This window comes from Myxocyprinus asiaticus, chromosome 36, assembly GCF_019703515.2.
Source record: "Myxocyprinus asiaticus isolate MX2 ecotype Aquarium Trade chromosome 36, UBuf_Myxa_2, whole genome shotgun sequence".
In the NCBI taxonomy this organism is placed as follows: Eukaryota; Metazoa; Chordata; class Actinopteri; order Cypriniformes; family Catostomidae; genus Myxocyprinus; species Myxocyprinus asiaticus.
The window spans coordinates 394,247-417,614 of record NC_059379.1 but is presented as its reverse complement, the minus strand read 5'-3'; the positions used below and the strand labels follow the sequence as shown (position 1 = coordinate 417,614).

Genomic DNA, 23,368 nt, shown 5'->3' with positions numbered 1-23,368 from the left:
TGATTCTTTGTCAGTATTGTATGTAAAGCAATCATGTCAAAGATAGATAGACAGACAGACAGACAGATAGATGACAGACAGATAGACAGACAGACAGACAGACAAACAAATAGACAAACAGACAGACAAACAGATAGACAAACAGACAGATAGATAGACAGACAGATAGACAGACAGACAAACAGATAGACAAACAGACAGACAGATAGATGACAGACAGATAGACAAACAGATAGATAGACAGACAGATAGATTGACAGACAGATAGATAGACAGACAGACAGATAGACAGATAGGGAATTTTTGTTCTTGATACATTTGCAGATTTTCCCATCTAAATAGGAATACAATTGTCATGGCAACACGACACGCCCCCTGCGTGACGTCGGCCCAACATGGCAGCTTACTTGAACCGGCTGCACCACATTTCACTGCACGTTTCAAACGTGGATAAAGTCGCTCATGAGCTCGTGTCCCGGTTCCAGTTTAATGTGTTTGCGGCCAGACTGACGGACCGGGCGAAGCAGCTCGCGTTCCGCCGCGGATCCGCCGTGTTCGTGCTGAACGAGAGAGCAAACGAAGCGCAGCAGAGGGTGAACGGTCATCAGTCACGTGTCACAGCCAGAGAGCATCTGTATGAAGCCCATGCGCACTATCCAGTGGACACTGTGTGTAATGTGTGCTTTGAAGTGCAGGATGTGGAGCGCTCGTCCAGGGATCTGCGGGATCAGGGCTGTGAGTTCATCCTGCCGCCCACTGAAGCTCGTGATGACAGAGGGCTGGTCCGCTTCTCCATCATCAGGTCTATAGTGGGTAATGTGTGCCATACTCTCATAGACAGATCTCAGTACCAGGGCGTCTTTCTGCCTGGTTTCCATCAGGTCGGGACGGACACACAGACTGCAGATGACTCTCAGTGTCCAATCACTCATTTCGATCACATCACATACGCCTGTCCCAGGAGAAGCACTCCACACATCACACGCTGGTATGAGAAGAACTTTGGCTTCCAGAGGTTCCTCATTAACAGGTATCATACGGTCTCATCATACAATCATCTGTTTGGAATAGTTTGATCATGTAATGTCAAACACATGAATGTCTCTCTCTCTGTGTGCAGGAATGAGGATGTGGAGGAGGGATACGTTTTGAAACATGAAGGTATCGGGCTGCGACTGACTGCAATGAAATACTGGAAATGTAGTGAGTCTGGAATCAAACTGCCCTTCACAGATACAACAGAGTCAGACTGCAAGTTTGTGATCGCAGAATCTCTTCCTGAGCAAGGTACAGGCGTGTTTCATGGCATTGTGCTCTCAGATTAGAGCGGAATTTAGTTATTCCATGTCAAAGCTACCAAATTTCAGAAACTTCCCCAGCTGTAATTTGTTATTTTGTTAAAACTTTTTCTGAAGAAAGATAAACATAAATGACGATGCAAGCCAAAATGGATGAATATTTACTGAGTAATCTATGGGGTTCAAAATGGAGCAAAACTACAGGTCAACAAAATAACTTTATAGAGGAGTCAGCATCATGATTTTATTTTTACACACAGATTGGTAGATCTTTTACTAAACTCAGTTGATTTCAGCACCTCTTGTTGCATTATACGCCAATGGCGTGAGTCCAAAAATGGGGAAAAAAACACTTTTTTTGTTGTTTTTCCAAAGTTGGAGTGCCTATAACTCCGGAAGTGTTAAAGATATCTTAAAATACTTTTAGATTCTGGTTCACAATAAACTTTTCTTTTTGTATCTTAATATTTAAGGCCCTACATGGTTCACTCCCAGAAATATGGGGCTCTCAATACGGCTCCATGTGTAAAATACTATTTTGACACGCATCCATTTGACACTAATTTACACATGGAGCCACATTGAGAGCCCCATATCTCTGGGATTGAACCATTTAGGGCCTTAAAAATGAAGATACAAAAAGGAAAGTTTGTTGTGAACTAGAACTTAAAAGGATTTTAATATATCTTTAATATTTCTGGAGTTATAGGGACTCCAACTTTGGAAAAACAACAACAAAAGTTTTTTTCTTCCCATTTTGGACTCACGCCATTGGCATATAATGCAACAAGAGCTGCTGAAATCAACTGAGTTTAATAATAGATCTACCAATCTGTGTGTAAAAATAAAATCATGATGCTGACACCTTTTATAAGGTTATTTTGTTGACTCCGTAAATAGTCAAATTTGGGATTTAATATTTTGGTTTTAATAATCATTTATGTATTTCTTTCACCAGTAAAAATGATCAAAAACTACATTTTGAGACGGGGACCTCTGGTTGAGTTGACAGAATGACCCAGTAGCTGGTAACCAGTAGGGATGGGCGATACCACTTATTATCTTTTCGATCCGATACCAGTAATACCAAGTCCAATATCGTCGATACCTCTATGAAATAGATTTTTTTTGCAATTTCTTGGGATAAAATGGGTAATTTAAATTATTATTTTTGTCATAATTCAAGTCATTTTTTTTTTTACATTGATGACCCTTAAAAAAAAATGATTAGACTTCTACTTTGTTTACCCTTACAAAAATTAACCATGGTTTTACTAAAATATTACTGTAGTAAAACCATGATTTCTGCCAAAAAACATGGTTACTACAGCCATGGTTACTACAATATTACTTAAGTGAAACCATGGTTAATTTTAGTTTATTATTATTATTATTTATTAACAACAATTACATTTAAATAAACTTGTAAAACATCACACAAACACATTATAATAAATGTCACCTTTAGATATGTTTTTATTTAATTTAGTTTCTGTGTTTTTCTCTCATTACCTCAGCATAGCACTGATCACTGTCCTTTGAACGAGCGTTGTGACGGCGCAAGCGCTTGTCTGCTTGTGTCTTTAAGCATGTATGTACGTTAAGATGAGCGAAAGAAGAAATAGTCCCCATCCTGCACAAGTATTTGCTAATATAGCCCAATTCTTTTTATATAACTTTGAAGCTTATGATATACAGTTGTGCTCGTGTGCATACCTTTGGAGAATTGGTAATATATGTGCCATTTTTAAAGAAAACATGAGTGAGCAGGCAAAACACATTTCTTTTATTTCTTATGGGATTCATATTCAACTGTAGGTTATAACAGAATGGCACAATCATAAAACAAAACATGGCAACAAAATGAAATGACCCCTGTTCAAAAGTCTGCATACCCTTAGTTCTTAATACTGTGTATTGCCCCCTTTAGCCTCAATGACAGCGTGCAGTCTTTTGTAATAGTTGTCTATGAGGCCCCAAATTCTTGCAGGTGGTATAGCTGCCCATTCATCTTGGCAAAATGCCTCCAGGTCATGCAAAGTCTTTGGTCGTCTTGCATGAACCACACATTTGAGATCTCCCCAGAGTGGCTCGATGATATTAAGGTCAGGAGACTGTGATGGCCACTCCAGAACCTTCACCTTTTTCTGCTGTAACCACTGGAGGGTCAACTTGGCCTTGTGCTTAGGGTCATTGTCGTGCTGGAAAGTCCAAGAGCGTCCCATGCGCAGCTTTCGTGCAGAAGAATGCAAATTGTCTGCCAGTATTTTCTGATAACATGCTGCATTCATCTTGCCATCAATTTTCACAAGATTCCCCGTGCCTTTAGATCTCACACTCCCCAAAACATCAGTGAGCCACCACCATGCTTCACAGTGGGGATGGTATTCTTTTCACTATAGGCCTTGTTGACCCCTCTCCAAACATAGCGCTTATGGTTGTGAACATAAAGCTCTATTTTGGTCTCGTCACTCCAAATTACAGTGTGCCAGAAGCTGTGAGGCGTGTCAAGGTGTTGTTGGGCATATTGTAACCGGGCTTTTTTGTGTAATTGGCGCAGTAAAGGCTTCTTTCTGTTAACTCGACCATGCAGCTCATTTTTGTTCAAGTATCGTCGTATCGTGCTCCTTGAAACAACCACACCGTCTTTTTCCAGAGCAGCCTGTATTTCTCCTGAGGTTACCTGTGGGTTTTTCTTTGTATCCTGATCAATTCTTCTGGCAGTTGTGGCTGAAATCTTTCTTGGTCTACCTGACCTTGGCTTGGTATCAAGAGATCCCTGAATTTTCCACTTCTTAATAAGTGATTGAACAGTACTGACTGGCATTTTCAAGGCTTTGGATATCTTTTTATATCCTTTTCCATCTTTATTAAGTTCCATTACTTTGTTACGCAGGTCTTTTGACAGTTCTTTTCTGCTCCCCATGGCTCAGTATCTAGCCTGCTCAGTGCATCCATGTGAGAGCTAACAAACTCATTGACTATTGATACACAGACACTAATTGCAATTTAAAAAGCCACAGGTGTGGGAAATTAACCTTTAATTGCCATTTAAACCTGTGTGTGTCACCTTGTGTGTCTGTAACAAGGCCAAACATTCAAGGGTATGTAAACTTTTGATCAGGGCCATTTGGGTGATTTCTGTTATCATTATGATTTAAAAAGGAGCCAAACAACTATGTGATAATAAATGGCTTCATATGATCACTATCCTTAAATAAAAGACAGTTTTTTGCATGATCAGTCATATTTTCAAAATCAATGCCAAAATTTCACAATTTCTGCCAGGGTATGCAAACTTTTGATCACAACTGTATGTTCATGGTAACCAATCAATAATATCCCTAGTTTAAAAAAAAACAAAAACGTTAGAATCGATATTTTTGTGTGAGGATCGATATTTTTGATACAACATCAGTATCGGAAGTATTGATACTTTAGGATCGAGCTGCCCATCCCTAGTAACCAGGTGTTTTTTTTAACATCATAGCTGTGACTATATTGTGTATCGTAGCATGACTGGAACTCTGTATTGACCAATCAGCATCCAGGACCAGAACAATCTGTTGTATAATAGTGGTTTTATTTCAGGCAGGAATCAGGTGGACACATTTCTGGAGCAGCACAGAGGCGCAGGGATCCAGCACATCGGACTGTACACTGAAGACATCGTGTCCACGGCTCGAACTCTGACCCGCGCTGGAGTCCAGTTCTTCTCACCCCCTCCTGCATACTACACTGAGGTAATCTCTATTTCTGAGCAATCGGTTGAGGAGGCAAGGGGTTGTAGGAGTGGGGTACAGGACTCTGAAGAAAGCTTTATTCATGTAAAGTTGTGTTATTTGTTCATCTGCTGCTAAATATATAAATGGTGGATATCAACATTTTAAATTTCATTAGTTAACATGCTAATTCTTGATATCAGGAATGGAATTGCTACTAGTGAAAATGCTCATTTTTAATAATTAGGTTTGCACTAGTAAAAACATGCATTCTTGATATTAAGAAATACACATTCTTAATATTAAAAATGGAATTTCAACCAGAAAAATTGAAATTTTTGATATATGTAACAGCATTTGCACTAGTAGAATTTCACAGTGATCACAGTGTCATTCACTCCTATTCAAAACACAATTACACATAACTAAAATTAATTTCATACTAGTTGAAATTCCAGTTTCACTCATCAGCAACTTACTATCATAGAAATGTTATCTATAATTCATATTCTGCGTATGATTAAATGTTGAAATGGCTTGTAACACTTATATTGCCATGATGATCTGACGTGTGTGTGTGTGTGTGTGTGTGTGTGCAGGTGGGTAAACTGCAGGAGATCGTAGAGGCGGGTCATGATCCTCACACACTGAGTCAGTATGGAATTCTCCTGGATACGGATGTCCGCATGGACACAGACAGCCAGATCACGGACAGCCAAAGGTCCGAACATCACTTTCATGTCACAAACAACAGTCTGCTTACCGTGGACAGACAGTACAAATGCTTATGTGTCATGATCATGTTTCTGCCTGGTTTACAGTCTGATCATACTAATCTATCTTTTGTTGGTCATGTGTTCACAGGTATCTCCTGCAGGTCTTCACCAAACCCATTTTTGCAGAGGACTCGTTCTTCCTGGAGCTGATCGAGCGGAGAGGAGCCAGAGGCTTTGGCGAGGGGAACATCCGTGCGCTCTGGAGAACCGTGCAGGCTTACATGAATGAAGAACAGGAACGTATTAAGACGGACCACAGAAACCAGCAGACCGGACAAAACTGACTGCTGAACGACCGCTTGAGAAAGTCTCTGTTTTCAGTGGATCAGTGTGGATGAGAGACGTAGCTTACACTAACGTATTAGTGTGGATGTGGGCATTTTTTTTTCTATTCATTTCTTCATGTGTGAAGCTTTTTGGAAGAGGGGAAGAATACTGAGTGCACTAACCCTATCGTGTAGCAGTTTACATGTGCGCCTGTAGATGGTGATACGAGTCCTGTCCTTTTCCACATCACACTGAAACTCGGGTGTGGAATTTTCCAAGAACAACAGTTGGTTACAGTATTCCCCCTTCATTCAGCATGTTGTTGTATTTTACCATCTGGTTTGCCTGTTCAGATCTTTGTCATGAGTATTAGATGTTGGATATTTTTAGTTAAAGGTAGAGCTTACTCAATAAAACTATCAAGACAACAAGAATTAAGAGTCTTATTTACATGTTATAAACCTGTCCAATCAAACTAACAATACTAGCTGAGATATACGGTTTGATAGATAGCTCATGATTGTTCTGTAGAACATGAGCTATCTCAACTTTAATGAGAGTCAGCAGCAGTGCAGTCATTCAGAATGTATTCATCATGTTCATGAACATATACTGTCTCATACTCTTCTACAGCCATGCTGATATATTCCCTACCTCCTGTGTGTGTGTGTGTGTGTGTGTGTGTGTGTATACATGGTTACCAGCTCAGACTGACCACTTTTGTCAAGGTGAAGTCAGGCAGTTCAGTGTCTTATATCAGTATTTTAACACATCCTGTGCTTTTAGAACAGTGTGTAGTTTGACGTGTGTGTGTGAGAATGGGAATGCATGGAATCAGATCTTGTTGCTGTTGAAACAGAGTAAATGTGACTGGTGTGATTTAGCAGATAACAGAGATAATATGTTCCAAAATCAATCTGCTTTCATGTGAGAATGTTGAAAACGACCTGGAGTTCGATGACATAATCTGACCGCTGTCATTGACAGGAACTGTGCTTGTGTCCAAGCTATAATTCACTGACTTTCTTTCTTCTGCAGAACACAAATGAAGATTTTTATAAGAATATTTCAGCTCTGTAGGTCCATACAATGCAAGTGAATGGTGACCAGAGCTTTGAAGCTCCAAAAAGCATATAAATGCAGCATACAAGTAATCCATAAAACTCCAGTGGTTTAATCCATGTCTTCAGAAGTGATATGATAGGTGTGGGTGAGAAACAGATCAATATTTAAGTTCTTTTTTTACTGTAAATCTCCACCCATCTTTGACCAGACCCAGTAGGTGGATAAATGTGAAAGTGGAGATTTATAGTAAAAAAGGATTTAAATATTGATCTGTTTCTCACCCACACCTATCATATCACTTCTGAAGACATGGATTAAACCACTGGAGTTTTATGGATTACTTTTATGCTGCATTTATGTGCTTTTTGGAGCTTTAAAGTTCTGGTCACCATTCACTTGCAATGTATGGACTTACAGAGCTGAAATATTCTTCTAAAAATCTTCATTAGTGTTCAGCAGAAGAAAGAAAGTCAAACACATCTGGGACGGCATGAGGGTGAGTAAATAATGAGAGAATTTACATTTTTGGGTGAACTGTCCCTTTAAGTTATATAGTGTATCGTGTATAGTGTAATCACTGATGTTGATGTTACATACAAATAACTATTTTTGTTGCATGATTAATCAAGCATTAATCCAGGATGTATCAGGCCTATAAACCACAGTAAAAATGTAAGTATCAAAAACTACCATGTTGATACTTTTTAAACATATTTCTTTTCTTTTGGTTTTCAGTAGGCATATATCAACACTTGTTGAGTTAGTGTGCACTTCTTATTTGGACCTCTAGTGAACTCTGCTTATTAATGAGTTTACTACATGCCCTTCCTATTCATTGAAGATTATTTAAGCAATATTTAACAGGTGAGACAGAAAACACATAATTATGTTAAACAACAGTGCAGAACAGTAGCTCCGCAGGTGTCAGGTGTTTCACAAATCTTATGTTTTTAATGTTTTCTCCGTTTCCTGTGTTGTGTTGAGTGTGGTGGGTGAGTCCATTCAGACGGGGGAGAGCTTTGACCTTTAAATCTGAAATAATCTTCAAATACGCATAGTGTTGTAAATATTATGATTGATATTTTTGTAAAGTTTGTTTATGATCTTCCCTCTCAGTTAAAGGTGTTACATGTGTATTTGTGAGTGTTTTGTGTTGTACTGTGGTTCCGCCTCCCCCCGCCACTGTGTATCTGTGTCTCTCTCGGGCTCGTGCAGCAGCAGCAGCGGCGGTGGTGAGTGAGTGAGTGAGATGAGCGGCGGGACACACGCGGGGATGAAGATGATCTGAACGGCTGCGGCTACCGATCCGGCCCGCGCGAGGAGATGCGCCGCTCGCTCTCTCGTGAGTATACTGGAGTATATCAAGGTATTTTAGGGTATATTACCGCGGGCTCCGGTACGTGTGTGTTTCCCGTTGTTCTCGCGCGACTTTCGCGGCCGTTAGCAGCTTTTGTTCCCCTCGCGCAGAGAAAACTCACCGGATTAAAGTCAGTTAAACTCTATTCAACACGAACCGAAGATTAAAGTCAGTTGAACTCTATTCAACACGAACCGAAGATTAAAGTCAGTTGAACTCTATTCAACACGAACCGAAGATTAAAGTCAGTTGAACTCTATTCAACACGAACCGAAGATTAAAGTCAGTTGAACTCTATTCAACACGAACCGAAGATTAAAGCCAGTTCAACTCTATTCAACACGAACCGAAGATTAAAGCCAGTTCAACTCTATTCAACACGAACCGAAGATTAAAGCCAGTTCAACTCTATTCAACACGAACCGAAGATTAAAGCCAGTTGAACTCTATTCAACACGAACCGAAGATTAAAGTCAGTTGAACTCTGTTCAACACGAACCGAAGATTAAAGTCATTTGAACTCTGTTCAACACGAACCGAAGATTAAAGTCAGTTAAACTCTATTCAACACGAACCGAAGATTAAAGTCAGTTGAACTCTATTCAACACGAACCGAAGATTAAAGCCAGTTGAACTCTATTCAACACGAACCGAAGATTAAAGTCAGTTAAACTCTATTCAACACGAACCGAAGATTAAAGTCAGTTGAACTCTATTCAACACGAACCGAAGATTAAAGTCAGTTGAACTCTATTCAACACGAACCGAAGATTAAAGCCAGTTAAACTCTATTCAACACGAACCGAAGATTAAAGCCAGTTGAACTCTATTCAACACGAACCGAAGATTAAAGCCAGTTGAACTCTATTCAACACGAACCGAAGATTAAAGCCAGTTAAACTCTATTCAACACGAACCGAAGATTAAAGCCAGTTGAACTCTATTCAACACGAACCGAAGATTAAAGCCAGTTAAACTCTATTCAACACGAACCGAAGATTAAAGCCAGTTGAACTCTATTCAACACGAACCGAAGATTAAAGCCAGTTAAACTCTATTCAACACGAACCGAAGATTAAAGCCAGTTAAACTCTATTCAACACGAACCGAAGATTAAAGTCAGTTGAACTCTATTCAACACGAACCGAAGATTAAAGTCAGTTGAACTCTATTCAACACGAACCGAAGATTAAAGCCAGTTAAACTCTATTCAACACGAACCGAAGATTAAAGCCAGTTGAACTCTATTCAACACGAACCGAAGATTAAAGCCAGTTGAACTCTATTCAACACGAACCGAAGATTAAAGTCAGTTGAACTCTATTCAACACGAACCGAAGATTAAAGTCAGTTAAACTCTATTCAACACGAACCGAAGATTAAAGTCAGTTAAACTCTATTCAACACGAACCGAAGATTAAAGTCAGTTAAACTCTATTCAACACGAACCGAAGATTAAAGCCAGTTGAACTCTATTCAACACAAACTGACGATTAAAGAAGGAACTCTATTCTACTCAAACTAACAATAGAAGTTTCTCTCAGAGGCTTTTAGCTCCGTGTAACATCACTGAAAACTCCAATAGACTCCAGTTTTAAAATAGTCAGTATTATTGCAGTATTTAGTGTGAGTATTTAGTAGTATACTCTAAGCATATTCAGTGCTGAGTATTCCGTCTTATTTGTGTGAGTATTTAGTATTATTGGAGTACTCAAATTATTTTCAGTGGTGAGTATTAGGGATGCACGATATTGGATTTTTGCTGATATTTTCCAAATCATTTTGTCTGATACCGATATACATATCATCTTTTTCTTTCTTTCTTTGGAAAGAACACCAAGTCTCTCCTATAGCAGAATTAACCATTTTACTCTTATTGTAATAACCTACTTGTTGCAGATGAAGACAGAAAGAACTCCCAATTCAACCTGAAATTTATAGGCTACTTTACAAATGTATACATTCACTGACTAAACAAGGAAATTAATTTAACTTGGGCAAGATGTGAAACATGAAATTTTTTCAAACACCACAAAATATGTTGTGCTTGAGAGCACCAAGCAAAGGCAGCTTAATTTAGACTTCTGCTAAAACATTTATTTAGAGAACAGTGAACGAGTTTGGAAAAACTTGAACAATGAACGAGCTGAACAGCTTATAGCTGGGTCACCAGCAGCACTGTAATTTTAATTGAAGAATATTAAACTAAACGAATTAAAAAAATAGGAGCATACTGTGGCTACTTTAAACAGTAAAAACAAAACCAATGAACGATGTAAAAAAACAAAAAGACTAGCCTATTTTATTAAGCAGAGGTAGGTTTTTCTGAACAAAAATCGCCATCAGTGCGATTCCTTTTTGTGTAAATGTAGGGCTGTCAATTGAGCAGAGAAACTAAATTCAAATTTTTACCTTAAATATTTTCAAAATTTGAATAATATTCGAATTTTAAAGTCAGCTGATTTTTAAATTGACGTAGTTTCCTTAGTACACAAGAGGGCGCAATGAATACATAAACCATTCAGCACCATTATATTATTGCAAAGAACATTCCTGTCCTGGCTGTTAAAAAAAAGAGCATTTCATTTTCAACTAATGTGCATAAAATAAATAAATAAAAAGTCGGTCCATATTCTCAAATTATAAGTCAAAAGTAAAATGAGGGGGAAAACGCTTCAGTAGACAGTTCACATGGTGTTACACTTGCACTGATTCGTACTACTCCAGACTCGAGCTTCATAATAACAGTGAAATACCACCTTGTTTTTTTATTCATTACAGTTGTATATAGGGTAGCAATATTCACAGATAGCAGTGGTATCCGGCTGAACTCGGTGGTGAAGCGGCTCAGACTGAGAGCACAGGTCAGGGGGTGTTCTGAGCAAGAGCAGGGAAACAGGCCTGGTTGGATTTCCAGTATTCCAACGGACTGTCTTTCCGGGGAATTGTGGCTTCAGCCAGGTATGCGTGTACCTACAATGTAGCAAAGTTTCTTTCTTTAAATTCCTTAGGTGTTGATGGCACAGTAACCGGCTCCTTTGTTTTTTTTTTTGAGAAATCTTATTTGCTGGAAACATCTGATAAGGAATGATGATTTAGTATGATTTTTAAAGGTTTATACCATGACCTAACTGTGATAAGGTTTCGGTGTTGGTTTGCTCTTCCAGCAAGACATTCACCGCCAAAGTTTCTTCATACATGTCCAGCAGTGATCCTGTTCGGGTCTTCTTCTCTGGTGGATCCTCTGTGCTGGCATCTCTGCGCTGATCGTCAGTGCCCGTCATATGATCCATGACTTTAAGCAACAGCTCACGGGCATTCCTCCTCTTATCCTCGTCAAAATACCATTTTTGTATCGGGCATCAAACATGGTTGCAACTAAATAAGTGTTTCGCATTGCACACCATTGAAACGATCACTGACTGCTTTCAGTAGGGTACTTCTGGCTGTCTGCACGCCTCTGTCTGTGTCACTGCTTTTGCCAAGCAGCCGTGTCAGTGCCATAACAGCGGGAATCACATCAGCTGCAGAGGCCGCTGCAGAACTGATTTCTATGGTCAGCTGCTCAAAGGGAGCAAGTAGTGTGATCATATGTTCAAGAATTCCCCATTGATTTGCCGTCAAAGACGATGGAAGTTCAAATTCAGCGGCACCTAGTGCCCTCTTCTGCTCGACAAAGCTTTGCATCATGTAAAACGTTGAATTCCACATAGTTATGACATCTTGAAGTCATTTTATTGGCATCCCGAGCTCCTTCTGTATCCTTGTAGGCGACTGCATGCAAGTTGCGAATGCCTGTAAAGCCCCACCATTCTCCTTCCTAAGGCTACAACATTCGCAATACTGCATTGCAATAGGAAACCTTCATGCACAGCCAACTGCAGCGTGTGTGCCACGCTTGGTAAAGGTGGAACACCAAACTCCTCCATCGCTTTTGTCATGTTGCGTGCATTGTCTTGTAGCACTTCATGCACCTTCTCTTTGGGGATTTTCCACTTCTCAATCATCCCTTCAAATGCTGTCGCAATCGTTGCTGCTGTGTGAGAGCTCGGGCACTCTTGCGAGTGTAGAATCGCCTTTTTAAGGATGAAATCCTCATCAGTCCACTGGGCAGTGAGGCTCAACGTACTGATAGGACTTACACTTGATGTCCAGATATCCGTTGTAAAGCTCACAGAAGTGGCATCAGTGAGGAACTTCTCAATGTGGACATAGATGACAATATACAGTTCAGGTAAGGCCACATCTGAAAAGTAGCGACGACTATGCATAGCATACTGTGGCTCTAAGTAGTAAATCAATCTGCGAAAGCCTACATCTTTTTTTGTTGAGAGCTTTCCCCATTGGGTGGTCGCTACTGATGTATTTTTTTTTTGCCTTTTCAAATGACTGCAGAAGAAGCTCCTGATGAGTTTTTCGTTGGCGCTGTTTTTTTATTTTCACTTCATAAATAGATCATAATGATCGCGATGGTGATTCTTAAGATGCGCTGTTAAATTTGTGGTGTTGGAGTGTGGATTGGCTCCTCGCATGATGGATGCTTTGCAGTTATTGCAAATAACAACTTTGCTATCAGTCTCGCTTACTGTAAAGTACAGTTGAAGTCAGAAGTTTACATGCACTTTAGTCAAATACATTTAAACTCGGTTTTTCACAATTCCTGACATTTAATCGTAGAAAACATTCCCTGTCTTAGGTCAGTTAGGATCACTACTTTATTTTAAGAATGTGAAATGTCAGAATAATAGTAGAGAGAATTATTTATTTAGGTCAGAAGTTTACATACACTTTATTAGTATTTGGTAGCATTGCCTTTAAATTGTTTAACTTGGGTCAAATGTTTTGGGTATCCTTCCACAAGCTTCTCACAATAAGTTGCTGGAATTTTGTCCCATTCCTCCAGACAGAACTGGTGTAACCGAGACTATTTGTGAGTACTCTTTAATATGTAAAGAAACACAAACCTCTAACTACACATTATTTCAGTATAAATGTATAGTTTATTAAGAAACACTTGATTATTAACTAGTATACTGGATATTGTAGCAGCAAAATTAACAGTAATTCCAGTCTTCAGGTCTTCAGTAGAAAAGAAACCAGTGTTTTATTTTTGCCTTTTACATCTGGACTTTAAAGGATTCAGATCTCTTTTTTGTTCAGTTTAGTTGTAAGACATCAGTCCACTTTTCATTCACACAGTTATTTTTGGGAAACCATTCAACTTAAATGTTGCTATAGACAAACACAAATGATGACAATAATAATAAATTATTAATATTATTATTATTATTGACTTTTAATTGTAATTTGAAATACAACAGTAATATATTTCAATCGTGCACTTTTTAAACCCTCACGCTTTTATTTTGACATTCTGATCTCTTCAGGAAGTCCTGTATGTGTCTGTTTGTAGGCAAGTTCACAGTAGTTTAATTCGCTTCTTATTCAGATTCTGGTAAAATGCTCCTCCGGTGCCGTTCTAAATGCATATTATAAGTGTACCGAACTATTGAGCATCTACATCTGAGATGTTGTTCATGAGTAGCGCACCGCTGTGAAGGATAAAAATATCCGCGAGTGCATCAGCAGCCTGTGTGTGAGTTTGTGTCAACAGAGCAGCTGCATTCACTAACACGCTGGCGCTGCGCATACTATATATTTACTTATTAAATACAGTCTTTTGTGATTCACAGAGCTATCGCACATCTTCAAGTGGCTTTGAATAAAATGCACGAGTCATATGAACTGCTTTAATGCTGTTTTTATGGTTTTTTTATGTCATTTTTTAAGCTTGACAGTAACGAACATGACTAACACACAGTATCGGCCTCGTCGGACCAATACCCGATCCGTCTAAAAGCTTCAGTATCGGAACTTCAACTGTAAGTCCACACCGCTGACATGATCTTATCACTAGCACTCCTTAAAAACATTTGTAATCAATCAAATCAATAAAATCCCTTTTATTGTCACTCAACCATATACACAAGTGCAACAGTGTGTGAAATTCTTGGGTGCGGTTCCAAGCAACACAGGAGTATTACAATTACAATAAATATCTGATTTGTATATAACACAGTTTACACATCTGTTACACAACACAATATACACCTAATAATATACAGTATACATAAAATAAGAAGACTGTTTCCATGTAATCAGTGGAAATAAATATGAAGTGTTGTGTTGACATTCAGCTGTCGGTTGATAGTCAGTTGTTAAGAGAGAATATATTATAATAATAATATAATTTATGACAGTCCAGTGTGAGATAATAAGATTAAAAAGTGCAGTGCTGATGTATATTGATCATGAGAGATCAAGAGTTCAGAAGTCTGATTTCTTGGGGGAAGAAGCTATCATGGAGTCGGCTGGTGCGGGTCCTGATGCTGCGATACCACCTGCCTGATGGTAGCAGTGAGAACAGCCCATGGCTCGGGTGGCTGGAGTCTCTGATGATCCTCTGAGCTTTTTTCACACACTGCCTTGTATATATTTCCTGGAGGGAGGGAAGCTCACCTCCGATGATGTGTCTGGCAGTTCGCACCACCCTTTGCAGTGCTTTGCGGTTGTGGGCGGTGCTATTGCCATACCAGGTGGAGATGCAGCCAGTCAGGATGCTCTCTACAGTGCAGGTGTAGAACCGTGTGAGGATGTGGCGGTTCATTCCAAACTTCCTCAGCCGTCTCAGGAAGAAGAGGCGCTGATGAGCCTTCTTCACAACGACTTCAGTGTGGATGGACCATGTGAGTTCCTCACACCCAGGAACTTGAAGCTGCTGACTCTCTCCACTGGTGCTCCATTGATGGTGATGGGACTGTGTTCTCTGTTTTTTCTTCTGAAGTCCACCACAAGCTCCTTTGTCTTACTGACGTTGAGGGAGAGGTTGTGCTCCTGACACCAGTGTGTCAGAGTGTGCACCTCCTCTCTATAGGCTGTTTCATCATTGTCAGTGATCAGACCTACCACCGTCGTGTCATCAGCAAACTTAATGATGGCATTGGAGCTATGTGTTGCCACACAGTCATGTGTGTACAGAGAATACAAGAGTGGGCTGAGAACACAGCCCTGCGGGGCTCCAGTGTTGAGGGTCAGTGATGAGCTGTTGCTGCCCATTCTAACCACCTGGCGTCTACTTGACAGGAAGTCCAGGATCCAGCTGCACAGCGAGCTGTTTAAGGCTCCCTCCGCAAGGGCGGTGTTATTTCCCTCGAAACGAGAATAAAACGTATTTAGCTCATCCGGGAGAGAGGCAGCGGTGTTCACGGCGGAGTTTTTATTCCCTGTGAAGTCCGTGATGAAATTAATTCCCTGCCACATGCTTCTAGGGTATAACTGGCTTGTTTATGCTCCTCCATGTTCCCGGAATTAAAAGCGGAGGTCCGCACATTAAGTGCCGCATGAACAACGCTATTAATCCATGGTTTCTAGTTAGGGTGCATTTGGTCGGTACTACATCATCTATGCACTTCCTGATGAAACACGTTACGGTATCAGCATAGACCTTGATGTCGTCATCAGAGGTGGATCGGAACATCTTCCAGTCCGCGTGATTAAAACTTGTAGCATAGAATCTGATTGGTCCAACCAGCACTGGATCGTTCTGAGGGCGGGTGCTTCCTGTTTCAGTTTCTGCCTGTAAGCGGGCAGAAGCAGAATGGAAGAGTGGTCCGATTTGCCAAATGGTGGGCGGGGGAGGGATTGGTAGCCATCTCGGAAGGGAGAGTAGCAATGGTCCAAAAACCCGGTCCCCTCGTGTGTTGAAACTGATGTGTTGGTAGTATTTCGGTGCAGTTGACTTGAAGTTGGCTTTGTTAAAGCCCCCGGTCACAATGAACGTGGCCTCAGGGTGCGCGGTTTCCTGCTCACTTATACTCCTTTACAGTTCCTTGAGTGCCCGGTCTGTGTCGGCTTGTGGCGGGATGTACACAGCTGTGATGATGACTGCTGTGAATTCCCTCGGTAGCCAGAATGGTCGACACAGAAGCATGAGAAATTCCAGATCAGGAGAGCAGAAAGACTTGATAGAATGTACGTTCCTCTGATCACACCAGAATTTGTTGATCATAAAACATACACCACCACCTCTGCTTTTACCCGAGAGGTCTTTCGCTCTGTCCGCTCGGTGCACGGAGAACCCCGCGGGTTCAATGGCTGAGTCTGGAATCTCCACAGACATCCAAGTTTCTGTAAGGCAGATAATGCAGCAGTCCCTTGTATCTCGTTGGAAAGAGATCCGCGCTTTCAGCTCGCAGAGCTTGTTATCCAGAGACTGAACATTTGCCAGAAGAATAGTGGGTGGCGGGGGTCGATTTGCACGACGTCTTGGTCTGATGAGAACTCCTTCCCCTTTTCCGGCTGCATTTCTGCGGCTGGACTGCCCAGACAAAGGGCTCCGTTGGTGTGTTTGTAAACAGCGGGTCGGCATTGAGGAATTTAAAGTCCGGTTTTCGGTGTGCTATTGCAGAACCAATGTCCAAAAGTGTTTGTCTATCATAGACAATAAGGCAGACAACATTCAAGACAAAAAAACACAAGAACTGTAGACAAAACAAACAAAAAACTGCAACATTGGGTCGGAGATCGCAACGCAGCAGCCATACTCGGCGCCATCTTGAGCAAATCAACATGTCATCTTATAATTAATTTTTAAGCCTTTATCGGCCGATTCCGATGATGTGCCGATATTATCATGCATCCCTAGTGAGTATTCAGTGTTTTTGGACTATTAAGGATTTTTGAAAATTCTGTACATTGTGATGAGCATATAGTGTTACTTAAGTATTCAATACAAGCATTAAGAGATGAGTATTCATTCAGGATTATTGGAGGGTTGAGTGCATATACAGTATACGAACTAAAGTAGCATCTCGAGCAGATATAGATTTTCTTTGTTTTAGCAAGTGTAGATTTTATTTTTCTCTTTATCTAGTTATCAGGACAGTATGAGCATGTTAGTTCTGATCAGATCATGCAAATAAGGGATTTTACACTGCAGTGTTTCATATCAACAGCACAGAGGAAACTCACATTAAAGTTTTGTGTTGATCTTCTGTCATCACAGTTTTACTGCAGTAACAGAAGAATAATAAATCACATGCATGTTAAATTCTCAAGTTGTCAAGTGTAGTAATGGATTGAGTTCATTTGTAAATGTTTTGGCAGGAAGTCTCATATAATGCACTGAAGCATTGTGACATGCAACAGAATCTGTTCCTGGGGGAGCCAGTTTTTCTTCCAACTTGGTAGTGTGTGTGTGTGTGTGTGTGTGTGTGTGTGTGTGTGTGTTTCTAACCTCAAGCAGTCGTTTTCCACTGAACTGGCGAGCGGCCCGTGTGCAGATCCTGCAGTGAATGGTTAGTCTGTTCCAACCAAACCAGCCAGCTGAGGGTATATGTTTCTTTCACCTTATTGAAAAGTGTTGATTAGTCATGTTTACAGAGCTGTGTGTGTGTTGTCTCTGGAACACAGCAACATTTCCCAGAGCAAATTCATTTCCTATTGTATAGAATTGTTTAGGTTCATGTTTGTGGTGAACAGTCGGGTGTATCTAGGTAATAGACATAACATTATCATTGTTTGAGAACACAGGTTTTACACAGTTAATTGCTTTTTCTTTGATATAAGTAGTTTGACATTTACATAACTAATCATGTGAAAATATACAAACATTTAACGTTGTTTCAGACAGTCTCAGAAAAGCCTTTACTCATCACATTTGTATATTCTACTCTTTTTTTTTTATTTCTTTTTATCTATGGTTGTTCCTCAGTCTGTTGTTTTCAGATGACAGTCATTCACACACACAGCTGATAACGTTCCGTAGAGTTTGATCAGCTGAAGGGCCTTTGGACTCGTGAACGCTCTCACAACCCTCGTGCGATTGCACGTGCTCCCTGTGTCTTGCAGCAGTTGCGTTCTGTGAACTAGGTCACATAATAGATGCGGCAAGTGGAAGTTCCCATCGTGAATCACATGGTCAGTAAATATATGAGCTTACTGATTTTAAGTTACAGATGGTTAGTTCTGTTTTTTTATTCAATGTCGACACATTCCTTCTCTTATGAAGAAGGAAGTTCATAAGATCATGAATCACCTGAGGTCAACCAAAACGATTGTGAACGAGCGCACTTTTACTACTGAACTGACCAAAAGTACGATTCTTTTATGTTTCAACTTAAGAATAATATTTTATTTTCAAAGGGTGAAATGAAAATTTTCACTGCACTTGTCCAGACAGAGAAAGTGATGCTGTCAGTCTCCTCAAAGGATAAAAAAGTACATTGCAAGTATCTAAAAAGTACAATATATGTAGTCCATAGGACTTGTGTGCACAATATTCAAATTTTGATTTGTATAGCGCTTTTCACAGCACTCATCGTTTCAAAGCAGTTTTACAGAAAATTATTAATCAACTTAATTATTTAAAAAAGTGTTTAATAGAGGGATTTCTGTTGAAGAACTGCCCTACCCATGATCCAGCAGAGAAAGAACCACCAATCAGAATCACGGCCAACAAAGCGCACCAAAAGAGCTCTGCAGCGCCGCATTGTGAAATCTGAAACCAGTCATGACAGATGATGTCATGTGCAGGCAGATACGATCCAAGTTTTAATCGAGCAGGGTCATAGAATGACAAACTGTCTGTTAGTAGATTGTAAAGACGGTAACACGGGATATGTGGTAACCGTGAGTTCCCTATTCATTTTGGGATAGGGAAAGAGGCGTCAGGTTGAGAAACGGAGACGATTCTGCTTTTCAAGCCCGTTTATGGAATTTAATCACATTGTCATGCAGGACTGTTTGCAGCACACACTGCAAAAGATAAAAATGTTTGATCTTTTCGTGGCTAGTTCCCTTCAGAACAGTCTGCAATCTCTCCCTATTGGTAGCATTCACTATAAAGCGAATTCATTAACAAGTGAGTGTTTTCCTTCACAGCCAGTGTCTGCCAAACCAGTCACATTTATTTAAGCCAAGTTCTATTCGTGGAATAAACTGTTTTATGGAGAAATGACACATTTTATGGAGATACAAAAGCAATATTAACATAATATATCATAATCGGGGTAGAAGGCAACAACAAATTACATTGGTCAAATGGATGCAAACAGTTTTGAATAATGACAAAGAAAGCTGAACTCGGCAGAGTCCATCCGTCCGTCCGTCCTGACTCTCTGTGGTCATTAAAAATCCTAGAGCACTTCTCGTAAAGAGTAGGGGTGTAACCCTACTAATTTAGCCGGTGTCCTGGCTAAATTCCCCCCATTGGCCCTTCTCAATGATGGCCTCCTAATAATCCCCATCCATTAATTGGCTCTATCACTCCACTCTCTCTTCTCCACCAATAGCTGGTGTACGGTGAGTGTACTGGCACACTATGTATCCCCTGTTCACTGTGTAAAGCACTTGAGTGTAGTGTCAGAAAAGCGCTATATAAATATAACATCCATCCATCCATCGAGGGGTGAACTCGACTGCATAAAAATGTCAAAGTGCGCTTTCTTTCCCTTTAATCTCGCGTGCTCCGCGTCTGCTGCGAGAAGGTTTGTGTAATATGAGATGGACACATTGGGTATTAATACATAAAGATAATCAATTCTTAAATTTTGTAATCAATGCATCAAAATTTCTTTGATTGCATCGCGATGCATCGATGCATTTTTCCACCCCTATTTTGTAATGTTGTGTTTCACCTAGTTGGGTTGGTTCATGGTGCACAACTCTTTTATGAAGAATGTTATGACATCCATATGAAAAAAAATGACTGTGAAAAATACCTCCGGAACCAAGACGACTAAAGTGGGCAAGCACTGTTGCTTTCCATTGCGACGCACTAAGTTTAAATATGCAAATGTGGGAATGAGATTTGAGAGCTGTGGTGAAGGGGAAGATTGCAAGCTGTTTGATTGTCACACAAATGTATATCTTCAGAACTTTTATAAGAGTTGACTTTTTTGTCAATTTTGGAGCTTGACAACCCCTGATCACAGTATGCATTCATTCTGTGTAAAAGAGCAGCATTAACATTTTGATAAACGTCTTCTAGTTTTCATCCACAAAAAAAGTCATATGATGTGAGGGAGAGTAAATGATAACAGATTTTTCATTTTTGGCTGAACTATCCCTTTAAAGACAGTGTTGTATGAATAAATTAAGAATGTAATGAGTTGATGAGGAGATGTCTTTATGTTTGTGATGTTCGGTGTGTCTGAATGTGTGGCCTGCAGATCTCTGTCCAGCACATGAATGTTGTCTTTGTGTGTACTGGTGCCTCTGCAAATGTGGCTTATTGCCTGGTAACAATTTAACCAGCGTTCTGTTCAACAGCCCGTCTCCACATGAGCTTACATGTTTATTGTAGCTACATGTTTGTGAGCAGTCGCAGGTATGGAGTCGAGTGAATGTGAGGTTTTCTCTAATGAAAAGAGACATTTAAGATGCACAGGCTTGCAGACTCTTTGTGTTTATGTTAAGTGGTTGGGCAGCTGCGTCTCATGAAAGCATTTGGTGAACATTCTTCCCCTATCCTTGTCCTGGGGTCCTTTACGCTACTATTGTGTGAGCTAACCAAATCGGTTTGGCAGTCCATTCGTATATGAACGTGCTCGGAGCAGCGCTGTGCTGTTTGAAGGCCTATAAACTTGAGTTTTAAAGTCTTGGCTGTTGCTGTTTGCTTGGAGTTGACCTTCATTTTTACATGTTTCACAATTGGAACTGTGATGTTGTGTTGCCACAGAGTTCGCTGACCTCATAAATGGCCCGCGGCTGCGCCTCCCGCACCCGTTGGGTTTGGTTTGGCCCTGAATCGTGAAGAGGCGTCAGCTTGCAGTGAGCTCATATGACTAATTGATTTGCTGCGAACCCTCACCGTGAGCAACGGCGGGCAGCGGGCAGGTGCTAAATGGAGAGCTGCGGTTTCTGCCCTTTTCTGGAGGAGTTTTCTATTCATGCTTGTGCTTTTTAGCAGATTTATGTGCAGAATGAGCTGAGCACTGGGAATGTCAGGGGGGGTTTGTAACGTTAGCCTTCATGGGTGTGTTCACAGCATTCAACATGACCAAGTTCACCCAAAACACCCTCGAAAAGGGGCTGTGTCGACCCGTTCAGCCCTGAAGGTTCTCCTTCAGCTGCCCGTAATCTTCTGTGTTTTTGTAGTGATTAACTTTCCTTTCCTGGATCTCTGGATCCTTCCCACACCACACATTCAGACCTTTATTTTGTGATTCTCTCAAGTGTCTCGTCATGTATTCTGGGCTGTTTTTATCCTGTTAGTCTCTCTGTGGCTCAGTGACTATAATTTGCATGAGGGGGAAAGTCTTTCACGTGCCTGAAACTGATGATTTACAAGAGAAGAGTGAGGCATGAATTATGGCTGCAGCTCAATCACACACTGTCATTGAAGAATTCAACAGTTTGCTGCTCGTGGCTGAAACATCATTCATCTCTTGAGCTCAAGTCTCAGGGTTCAGTTTCAGCTCATGTGTGCCATGGACATCAGAGCAGAGTCTCTCTTGTGCTTTCATGACCTCTAATTGTCTTCATTGATTGAGATAGGACGAACTAACGTTGTCTTCTGTCTGTTTTTAGGTTTTTATTGACAGAATGACTGCTGGAACAGGCATTAAAGGAGCAGTTCAGCCAAAAATGAAAAATCTGTCATTTATTAATCCTCATTTTGTTCCAGACTTTCTTTTTTTCTGTGAAACACAAAACAACATGTTTTTCCACACAATGAAAGCAAATGGGATCACGCACACACCATTAACCTTTAAAGGGCTGGATATCAATATAGATTTCCAGATTCAGTTAGATTCCAATTCACAAGCTCTCAAATTTGATTCAACTCCAATTCCATTTGATTTGATTCCAATGAACCTACGTATAGTTCAGTTATAATTATGGATGCACCGGTACCACTTTTTCTCTTCCGATATCGGAAATCTCAGTATCGGCCGATACCGATCTCAAGCCGATACCAGTGTTGTTTTTTTGCTTAATCAGTTTAGAATATCTTTCCATTATTGTGTGGAACTAATTATGAGTACTCTTTAATATGTAAAGAAACACAAACCTCTAACTACACATTATTTCAGTATAAATGTAGAGCTTATTAAGAAACACTTGATTATTAACTAGTATACTGGCTAATGTAGCAGCAAAATTAACAGTAATTCCAGTCTTCAAGTCTTCAGTAGAAAAGAAACCAGTGTTTTATTTTTGCCTTTTACATCTGGACTTTAAAGGATTCAGATCTCTTTTTTGTTCAGTTTAGTTGTAAGACATCAGTCCACTTTTCATTCACACAGTTATTTTTGGGAAACCATTCAACTTAAATGTTGCTATAAACAAACACAAATGATGACAATAATAATAATAAATTATTAATATTATTATTATTATTGACTTTTAATTGTAATTTGAAATACAACAGTAATATATTTCAATCGTGCACTTTTTAAACCCTCACGCTTTTATTTTGACATTCTGAACTCTTCAGGAAGTCCTGTATGTGTCTGTTTGTGGGCAAGTTCACAGTAGTTTAATTCGCTTCTTATTCAGATTCTGGTAAAATGCTCCTCCGGTGCCGTTCTAAATGCATATTATAAGTGTACCGAACTATTGAGCATCTACATCTGAGATGTTGTTCATGAGTAGCGCTCAAATATTGCGCACCGCTGTGAAGGATAAAAATATCCGCGAGTGCATCAGCAGCCTGTGTGTGAGTTTGTGTCAACAGAGCAGCTGCATTCACTAACACGCTGGCGCTGCGCATACTATATATTTACTTATTAAACACAGTCTTTTGTGATTCACAGAGCTATCACACATCTTCAAGTGGCTTTGAATAAAATGCACGAGTCATATGAACTGCTTTAATGC

General features: G+C 40.1%; 2 protein-coding genes across 2 annotated transcripts in view; both read left to right on the top strand.

The window, feature by feature from the left end:
- The first annotated feature begins 395 nt into the window (after window positions 1-395).
- Window positions 396-6,484, top strand: LOC127426663 (4-hydroxyphenylpyruvate dioxygenase-like protein). Its single transcript, XM_051673617.1, has 5 exons — window positions 396-1,030; window positions 1,121-1,287; window positions 4,890-5,041; window positions 5,620-5,741; window positions 5,885-6,484. Exons 1-5 carry the CDS (start codon window positions 396-398, stop codon window positions 6,078-6,080), a joined length of 1,272 nt encoding a protein of 423 aa, XP_051529577.1. The 3' UTR covers window positions 6,081-6,484.
- A 1,852-nt stretch (window positions 6,485-8,336) lies between these two features.
- The window catches only part of fam53b (family with sequence similarity 53 member B), a 35,762-nt gene continuing 20,730 nt past the window's right edge, over window positions 8,337-23,368 (top strand). The window contains exon 1 of the mRNA XM_051673622.1: window positions 8,337-8,470. The gene's annotated coding sequence lies outside the window, so the exon portion shown is untranslated. The remainder of the gene's footprint in view (window positions 8,471-23,368) is intronic.